This window comes from Enhydra lutris, unplaced genomic scaffold (assembly GCF_002288905.1).
Source record: "Enhydra lutris kenyoni isolate GAN:26980312 unplaced genomic scaffold, ASM228890v2 scaffoldscaffold59, whole genome shotgun sequence".
Lineage (NCBI taxonomy): Eukaryota > Metazoa > Chordata > Mammalia > Carnivora > Mustelidae > Enhydra > Enhydra lutris.
Genome location: NW_019154143.1, coordinates 597,552 through 606,649, shown reverse-complemented (window position 1 = coordinate 606,649; position 9,098 = coordinate 597,552). Strand labels below are relative to the sequence as shown.

The 9,098-nt window shown below is 51.0% G+C and overlaps 3 protein-coding genes across 3 annotated transcripts in view; all 3 read left to right on the top strand.

Moving 5' to 3' along the window:
* Nucleotides 1-992, top strand: part of LOC111158379 (fibronectin type III domain-containing protein 4-like) — a 13,426-nt gene extending 12,434 nt beyond the window's left edge. Inside the window, 1 exon segment of the mRNA XM_022520387.1 lies at nt 708-992. Coding sequence (XP_022376095.1) covers nt 708-992 — 285 coding nt within the window.
* LOC111158409 (fibronectin type III domain containing 4) lies at nt 659-3,731 on the top strand. Its single transcript, XM_022520406.1, has 7 exons — nt 659-1,021; nt 1,210-1,354; nt 1,435-1,550; nt 1,776-1,980; nt 2,427-2,516; nt 2,817-2,941; nt 3,119-3,731. Exons 2-7 carry the CDS (start codon nt 1,270-1,272, stop codon nt 3,152-3,154), a joined length of 657 nt encoding a protein of 218 aa, XP_022376114.1. The 5' UTR covers nt 659-1,021; nt 1,210-1,269; the 3' UTR covers nt 3,155-3,731.
* A 1,954-nt stretch (nt 3,732-5,685) lies between these two features.
* Nucleotides 5,686-9,098, top strand: part of LOC111158378 (intraflagellar transport 172) — a 36,282-nt gene continuing 32,869 nt past the window's right edge. The window contains 3 exon segments of the mRNA XM_022520386.1: nt 5,686-5,730; nt 8,663-8,806; nt 9,032-9,064. Of these exon segments, the coding sequence (XP_022376094.1) occupies nt 5,692-5,730; nt 8,663-8,806; nt 9,032-9,064 (216 nt within the window). The 5' untranslated portion in view covers nt 5,686-5,691.

The window sequence follows — 9,098 nt, the reverse complement described above, 5'->3', positions numbered from 1 at the left end:
CCCAACATTATCTCACTGGATCCTGCCAACAGCCCTATGAGGTTCTGCACGCTCTGATTTTAGGAAACCTGACACTTAGGCGACCAATTTCTCCACGCCAGGCAGGAAGAAGAGCTAAAAACCATGGGTTGCTACTCTTTAGACTTCCGCCGCTATAAACCCAGCCTGCTGTCTTAACTGCTGGACTCCAGCTCTTCCCATGCCCAGACACCTAGGTGACGCTCAATAAATATTTGTTTAATAAATTAAAGAATGAATGAGAGCGAAGAGAACGAAAATCAGATTATGAATGGGGAAGAGATTTAAAAGCTGACGCAGTCTACAAGTAGGAGATTTTAGAACAATTATCTCCCCACTCTGTCCCCTCCCGCAGGGGAAGTGGGATTCCTCCTCCCAACTTGGCTAATTCCACCCGGGGAGGGAGGGGCCCTCCAGGGTGCCCGAGACCCTCGCACCTGCGCCTCTCCCTACGCCCCCGCAGCCGGGATCAGAGGCAAGGGGACCCGGAGGCCGCCAATGGGAGGGTCGTGGGAGGAGCCCCGGGAGAACAGGGTCGGGGGAGGGGGGGGTGAGGGGGATGACGGCGGCGAGAACCCCGGCGGGGCGGGGCGGGCCGGCACGTCCCGGTCGGGCTGCGGCGGAGCGAGCGGGGCCAGCTCTGCAGAAGGCGGCGGCTAGCTAGCCGGGACGGTCACATCCCGCTGCAGGCGCCGGCGGAGCAGCCGCACTGCCTCCCGCACAGGGACTCCGGCCAGCGGCCAGGCCGCGCTGGCACCGCCCCCCGCTCAGGGACAGACTACGCGGCCCGTCCGAGCTCTGGGGGCCCCCAGCCGCCCCGCGGCTCGCTACGCCTCCGCCTGCCCTCTGCCCGCAGCTCGGTCCCGCGCTGCCCGCCGCGCCGGGCCCCCGCCGGGCCCGCGCCGGGATGGGGTAGGGGCAGCACCGCGGAGCCGGGCGATGGGCCGCCCTATGGGCACCGAGCAGCCCCCTGAGGCCTGACCGACCGCGAGGACCGGCGGAGGTGGGTGTGGGCCGGGCAGAGCGGCGCACTGGGGACGCCCGGGTGATGCGGGGGCGGGGAAGGCGTGGGGAGAACGGGCCGGGGCTGCTGTGGGCGGTGGGGAGCCAGGGAGAGCAGCTGCCACCCGTGCGTTCTGGGCAGTCCTGGACACCGCCCCCCCCCCCCCCAACAACTCCTGCCACCTCCAGGAGCCCCGCCTGGATGTCAAGCGGATGCCCTAGTGCCTCCCAGCGGACTCGGTGGGGACCATGGCTTCGCTGATGCCCCTCTCCCCATACTTAAGCCCTACGGTCCTCCTGCTGGTCAGTTGTGACCTGGGCTTTGTGCGAGCAGGTGAGTAAAGGGGTAGTGGGGTCGAGCAGAGCTAGTCCGTACATGGGACCTGTTAACCTATTCACTCTGGCACCCAACAGACCGGCCTCCCTCTCCTGTTAATGTGACAGTCACTCACCTCAGAGCCAACTCGGCCACTGTGTCCTGGGACGTCCCAGAAGGCAACATCGTCATTGGCTACTCCATTTCCCAGCAAGTACGAATCACCATTCTGCTCCCTCAGCCTGTGTCCTTGGAACTCTGAGCCTTCCTTCCGTTACCCCCACCGGGGACCAAAGCTTCCCTCCCCGTGGTGGGAGAATCTGGGAGCTGGTGTCCCCTGGCTCAAGCTGCCCTTGTCATCCTACTCAGTGGAGTGCTTGGATGTTTGAGTCCTGGGACTGGTGTGAGACCGCCCTCCTGTCCCATCATCTCCCCGCAGCGACAGAATGGCCCTGGGCAGCGTGTGATCAGGGAGGTGAACACCACCACGCGGGCCTGTGCCCTCTGGGGACTGGCTGAAGACAGCGACTACACGGTGCAGGTCCGGAGCATCGGCCTTCGGGGAGAGAGCCCCCCAGGGCCTCGGGTGCACTTCCGAACTCTCAAAGGTTCTGACCGGCTACCCTCCAACAGCTCAAGCCCAGGTGAGAGGCTCAGCTATTCTCCACTCCCGAAAGCTTTGGATTCTCTGGCTTTTTACCTGCCCTTTAGCCTCTTGTTTACTTCCCCCCAAACAAGCCACAGTCTAGCTTAGATGAATAAAAGGATGACTTAATTCATCATACTGCCAAGAAACGAAGGAAAAAGGTTGGCAGGGGACTGGGTATAAACAGGCTGATAATGAATCGTTTGGGAGAAGGGCTTTTAAGCATCCTTTCCCCCACCCTCTGTTCCCAGCCGCCGCAGTCTGCGTGAATACTTGCCCGCAACGTTCCTGCTTTTCTGGTCTCTACCTACCTGTCCACCAACAGCTTCCTAGAGAGGGGCTCTCAAGGGCAACCCTGGCCCCAGACTCTTCATCCTTACGGGTCTGCATAGCAGAGCTCTGTGGCCGCTCCCCATAACCTGGAGTCTATCTCTTTCTTCTCAGGTGACATCACAGTAGAGGGTCTGGAGGGAGAGCGACCATTGCAGACAGGGGAAGTGGTTATCATTGTGGTGGTGTTGCTCATGTGGGCTGGTGAGTGAGCAGCTGCACGGCGGACCAAGGATTGGGGGAGTGGGGGGCTCAGTGAAGGTGGGAGGTGGTGAAGCTCAGGAGAAAAGGCAGGGAGGGAAATGCAGCGGGGAGATGCTTAGTTGGGGGTGAGCAGAAGTTTGAGGAGAGGAAGGCTAAGAGGGTGGTTCTCACATATGAGCACTAGAAATTCAAGGGTTTTCTTTTCAGATTTTTCTAGAAACCGTGTGGGTATCTCATGCCCTTCAAGGCTGTGAGTGGGGAGGTCAAGATCAAGGTGCAGATTGTATTGTTGTGTTTCAGCTGTAATTGGGCTCTTCTGCCGTCAGTATGATATCATCAAGGACAACGACTCCAACAACAACCCCAAGGAGAAGGGGAAGGGGCCGGAACAGAGTCCTCAGGGAAGGCCAGTGGGGACGAGACAGGTGATGTGATGTGGGGCCAGTGAGGGAGGGAAGGGTGATTTTGCTTCTAGAAGCAGTCAGGGAAAGGGAGAAGGCCAAAGAGGGGCAGGAAGAGAGGGGAAATGGATATTTGGGATGGAGGAGGCTCTTACCTTCCTGACATGAGAGACTCAAGCCATTTTTTTTTTTTTTTAACAGAAAAAGTCACCATCCATCAACACCATTGATGTATGAGTGAAGAAACCGAACTCCAAAACAGATGCACTAACAACCTGGGGATGGGGATAGGGTCAGGGAGAGCCTCAGTTGGTGATCTGCCCAAGACTGAAGGAGCCCATAATCTCCTAGAGGGTAATGACACTCCCACAATCTCAGGCCTGGTACCCATCCTCTTTCCACTGTGAGCAGGGCCAGAAGGTAGGTCTCTTAGGGTCTGTGCCCCTGGACCTGGGGAATGGCTATCAGGTGGGATATGTCCTTCCATCCCCCAGGTCCAGGGGAGAGACACTTGTTCAACTGTATCCCACTAGGTCCCAGATGCGGCCCCCATTGCACCTGCATCAGGAGTCTCGGCATCCCCAGCTGCCCCCACATCTTGCCTCTGGGTCTCAGAGAGGGGTGTTTCTTTGGGTACTCCCCCTCCCCCAGCAACTCAAAGGAATTGTCTGGGTCTGGAGGCAGATGCTGCACTGCACTACTCCAATGTCTTCCACGGAGCCTCAGGTGCTCCCCCTCACCTGGTAGCCCCCCCAGCTGCTGGTGACCTCACCCCTTGGACATTTTTCCAATAAACGTTCTTGGACAAACTGGAGATGACTGTATGGGATACTGTATAGTATGCTGAAGACACCTCCCCACTCTGTCTCTCCCCTGACCACAAGGGCCTCTCACGCCACCGCCAACTCGACAGGAGCACTCTCATTGTTTTAAGGTGTTTGTTTTGATTCTATAGCCTGGAATGGGTGGGGAGAGTACAGAAATGAGTGTAGAAAACTAGAGCCCTAGTTCCTTTTGTTTTGTTCAGTGAGAAGGGGGGAGAAGGAAAAGGAGGGAAATATAAATTCTCCTGCATCCATGGAAACGAAGGTTATACCACATGAGAGGGGCTGGTAACCTTTTTAAGTTCACTGCCCACATTGACACCCAAGCTTTCCACCATTTATTCCTCTGACTCCTCCATCAACCTCAAGTTAATTTCCAGAAAAGGAGTGAATGGTGTTTTGGGACAAATGAAAGAGCAGCTCCACTAATGGATCCTTCAGTACCCGTGCTCCTATCCTGTGCACTCCTGTACTTCTAGTCTTCCCCTGCCCTCACTTTTCCTTTTGTTTCTGTCTGCCTGTCTCTGCTGATTTGGTCAAAGTCAATAATAATGTAAAGTGTAAATGAGTTTATATTCACTCTCTGACACTATATCCAGAGGATTATGGAAATAAAACCGAGGGGTTGGAACTCCCCTGTCAAAAGACTTATACTTTGGGCTCTGGGGCTACTTCCTTCCTGTGAAAACAGAGGCTTTCCTCTACTGTTTCCTAAATTCCAAGGGTGAGGGGATGGTACCAGTGAGAGAAATACCTGTTGACGTTTGCAACCACTGTGGGGGAAAAGCTGCAGAACCCAGAATCTGGACATCATATGCTATACTCTCTGGAGAATTATAGGTCTTCTTAACTTCGGATCTTTCCAGAGGAGGTGTATGAACGCTCCTTTTCTGCATTTCAGTCTCTCTGGCATGTTACAAGAATGTAGACCAGTAATTCTGAAAGGGACCCCAATCCAAACAGATCAAGAAGTCATTATCCTTTCTACTTAATCAAGCTCCAACCCCAGATATTACAAGACTTAACTTTACTCTATCAGATAAGCCCAGTTCTCATTTGCCCTCTGCCTTGAACCACAAAAGCATCCAGATCTGGGCAGCAGTCTTTGATCCACTGCTACCCAGTTCTGAAGTAGTACCTCTCAGTCGCCACTGGCGCGGCAACACTCACATCTCCGACTCTGGACAGCTCATTTCTTGGGATGGAAGTGGCACGGGGTATAGAAGCATGGCATAGATACAGGGGGTTAAAAGTTCAGAATATAAAGGCTGTTTAAATGCATCAGCTCTGGGTTGAATCCGAGTTTCATCCTTTACTGTTAGTTTCTTAACTGATCCCTCTAATCCCGAGTCTCCTGGCATGTAAAATGGAACTAATAATGCCATCCCCTTCAAAAGGTGTCTTTGAGATTAAATGAGATAATGCGTCTACCACCTTTTGCACAGTACCTGGCAGACGCATCCTGAGTATTCAGTTAACTATCATTATTAGCCTTGTGATACCCCGTGCAAATCATGGAGCCTATTCGGGTTCAATCCCGGCCTCTGCAAAACGTATGAAAGCAACCGCCCTGCCTTCCTCCAGGGTTGTAAGGATTAAAAGAAGTATTCAGCCGCACTTTACTCACAATCCCGGCGGGAGAAAGACCGCGATTACGTAGGAACTCGAGTTTGCGGAGGGCTTGTGGGCGTGGCTTGAGCTGGAGTTTGCAAGCAACGACGGGATTGGTTGAAGAGAGGATTCGAGTCCTCTCAGGGTCCCGCCCTAGACCTCACTGCGCCTGCGCACGTTCTGTTTGCTTCACAGCGAAGCTACGTGGTGACCTTGCGAAGTGTGTCGCGCTGTAGTCGCGTCTGCGTCAGCGGCAGTTGCCGCGGCTGCGTGGCGGGTTGTCCAGGTAACGACGGGAGTTGTCGCTGACTGGTGGCATCCGAGAGACAGGTGTTCGTCATGCAGTTGAAGCACCTGAGGACCCTGCTGAGCCCTCAGGTGAGGAGTTGCGTGCCTCTTCTCTCCCTCGCCAGCCTTAACGTTCCCAGAGAAGTGGGGGAACTGAAATCTCACGATGTTGAGCGCCTACTGCATGCGGAATCTCTGCTCGGCCGGTAGTGTGCGGTAGTCAAGACGGACCGCTAACCTCGGTAGCTTTCATTCCGTTTCATTTGACAGCAGTTGTGTAGGAGGCCCCGCGCTGGGCGCACATGGATACAGCGAACCTAAGTCTGCGCCCAGATAAACAAGCGCTTTAGGTAAAAGCCCCAAAGACGGAGTGCGGAAGACCTCACGTTCGTTCTGATGATGAAGATCTCGGATTCGGAAAAGGCTGGGCACCGGGGGAGGAACCATGCTAAAGAAAGGCTGGGTTTTGGAGCTAGGAGACCAGCACTCAAGTCCTAGTGCCAGCTCCATTTTCAATAAATGGTCCAATCCCGCTGACTTGAAGCCCTCGGCACACAGTCTCTGAGCGCCCACCCAACTGCTTCATTTGGAAAATGGGAGTAACAATAATAGCAACCTGAGGGGGTTTGGAGGAAGAGTTAAAGAAAGTCACGTGCGCAAAAGCCTTCGCGAACTAAAAAGCCCTGTAGAAACCGATAGACGAGCGAGAACATTCAAAATTCAAAGGATAGACTCATACAAAGCTAATGATAGTATCTGCCATAAGTGAACGTTCCCTATGTAGCAAGACAGCATAATTTCAGGAGTTAGGATTGTGGCTTGTGGAGTCAGACATACGTGGATTTAAATCTTGGTTCCACCCCGTTATGAACTGTGTATGTAAATTTGAGCAAATTACTTAACTTTTCTGAAATCAGATTCCCCATCTGTAAAATATGCATAATCATATCTGTCTCAGCGTTATGAAGTAAAAGGACAATGCATATTGAGCATTTATCAAAATGCCTAGTCTATGGTAAGATCTTGTTAAAGGTTAGTTTTTATTATTCTACTCCCTGCCCCATTTGAATCCTCACGACAGTGCTGTGAGGAATGAGGAAGGCTTCACAGCGAATGTGGTATTAGGAGAATAGAGGGAAATTAGAACAAAAGAGAAGTGCTCATTGCTCAGGAAACTGCCCCCGAAATTGTAATTTAAAAATTCCTTTACCCTAATGGAATAATTGGAAGTGAAAATCCCCTTCAGTCTTTAAAAATAAGGTGTCATGATGCAGGGTAGGGCAAACGCCCAGGATTGGCAAAATGATGAAGGAAGATGATGAGCAAGGAAAATGAGGAACCCTCAGCCCTTCAAACCTAATTTAATCAAGCAGTGGAGGGGGGGTAAAGGTAGTGGTGTGGCTATTTTCTGACTCTGAGGATTTTGATGGAGGGAAGAAAACAAAAAAAGGCCTTTTAAACCTGGGACTTTGGAGGTAGGTGGGTTAGGAGTGAAAAGTAACAAAGTTTCAAACCAGAGCTCTGGAGCCCAAGTAATTAATCACACAATTGGAGCAGAAGCTAAATGTTTTATTTTAAGGAGGGAAGTCCTTAGTGCAGAAGCTTTGAGGACCAGGTGGTAGACAGATGTGGAAGAGAATAATCGACTGCGAGATGATCACTTCCAAACTGGACTTGTGAGCAGTGCATAGTTTGTGGGGCAGGGGGGAATTTAAAAAAAAAAAAAATCTAAGCTGGTGGCATTTTCATCCTAAATCTCAACTCTGAGTGTCTTACTCCCTATTCCAGTACTTCCACTGTCTTTTTCCTACCAAATAAGCCCAAACTTCTTGGCCAAATTTCAAAAATTTTTTTTGCGCTGGCCTCATTATTTTTCCTGCCTTACCTCGTCTATTTGCAAGATAGTTTCAGCTAAATTAAATTACTGTCTCTTAATGAGATTTGCCTTTGCTCCTATCATTCCTTCTACTTCAGATAACTTCCCCCATTAAATTACAGCCAATTCTTCAAAGCTTAAAGTTGGTCATTTAAACATAAAACGATTTCAGGCTTCCCCAAACTATCATCGTGCTTTGTACATGCCTCTCTAATGGGATTTTTCCTGTTTTGCACCATGTCATTAGCCTGGGGGCAGGGACCGTATGTTGCTCTTTGTCTTCCTCTCAGCCCCTGGCTACATGCCTTTCTCAATAAGGTATTCAAAATATAAGGACGCCTGGGTGGCTCAGTTGGTTGAGCAGCTGCCTTCGGCTCAGGTCATGATCCCAGTGTCCTGGGATCGAGTCCCGCATCGGGCTCCTTATTCTGTGGAGAGCCTGCTTCTCCCTCTGCCTCTGCCTGCCACTCTGTCTGCCTGTGCTCGCTCTCTCTCTCTCTCTCTCTCTCACTCTCTCTCTGACAAATAAATAAATCTTTAAAAAAAAAAAAAAAAAAAAATTTATATATATATATATATATTGAATGAGGAGTGCCTGGGTGGCTAAGTCATGAAGTGTCCTCAGCTAGGTCATGATCCAGGGTCATGGGATTGAGCCCCACATTAGGCTCCCTGCTCACTGGGAAGCGTCCTTCTCCCTCTCCCGCTCCCCCTGCTTGTGTTCCCTCTCTTGCAGTCTCTCTGTCAAATAAATAAATAAAACCTTTAAAAAAAATAATATTGAATGAAAAAATATGTATATATTGAATGAATGGCTGAAGACCAGAACCTATTAAAAAAAAAACAACTTATCAGACCAGTTGAATTTATTTCAGTTGAGCTGTGAAGGAGCAAGGCCATTGCAGGGGCACATCGGTACAGTTGATTCTGCGTGTCACCTCGAAGTGTATTTGCATTATGGGTTTCTAAAGCACCTTGTTCTCCTGGGCCAGGGTTTTATAGCCTTGGAGACCAGAATGCATCTTTTGTTTTAAGGACTGTGATGTGGAGAATTGACCAAGTCACACTAGAGCTAAAGGAACTAGAAATGCTTTTGTCACTCTAGACGAACAGCTGGGCTTCCTTTTGCCCCCTCTGCCTCTGCAGGATGGAGCTGCAAAGGTGACCTGCATGGCTTGGTCCCAGAACAATGCCAAGTTTGCCGTCTGCACAGTGGACCGGGTGGTGTTGCTATACGATGAGCATGGGGAGCGGAGAGACAAATTCTCCACCAAACCAGCTGACATGAAGGTGAAGAGAATACTCTGTGTGTCCTTAACCTGTTCATGGGGTCTTATGAATCTGGAAAACTTCCCAACTAACTTCCCCAGCCATCTGCCTAGGAAATGGCCTGCCCCATCTTTTCTCAGGATGAATCTCTCACGCTCAATACAGTCACACAAACACCTTTTCTTCTCTTTTCTCTACCGTGTGTACTCATGACTTTTTTTTTTCTTTTCCTTTTTTAACTCTTAGTATGGCAGGAAGAGCTATATGGTGAAGGGCATGGCTTTTTCTCCTGATTCCACTAAAATTGCCATAG

Excerpts from the sequence above, each read along its gene's own strand:
- LOC111158409 (XM_022520406.1), top strand. The coding sequence starts at position 1,270 with ATGGCTTCGCTGATGCCCCTCTCCCCATACTTAAGCCCTACGGTCCTC. Across the intron at positions 1,355-1,434 it reads CCTGGGCTTTGTGCGAGCAG|ACCGGCCTCCCTCTCCTGTT; the intron begins GTGAGTAAAGGG and ends GGCACCCAACAG. Across the intron at positions 1,551-1,775 it reads GCTACTCCATTTCCCAGCAA|CGACAGAATGGCCCTGGGCA; the intron begins GTACGAATCACC and ends ATCTCCCCGCAG.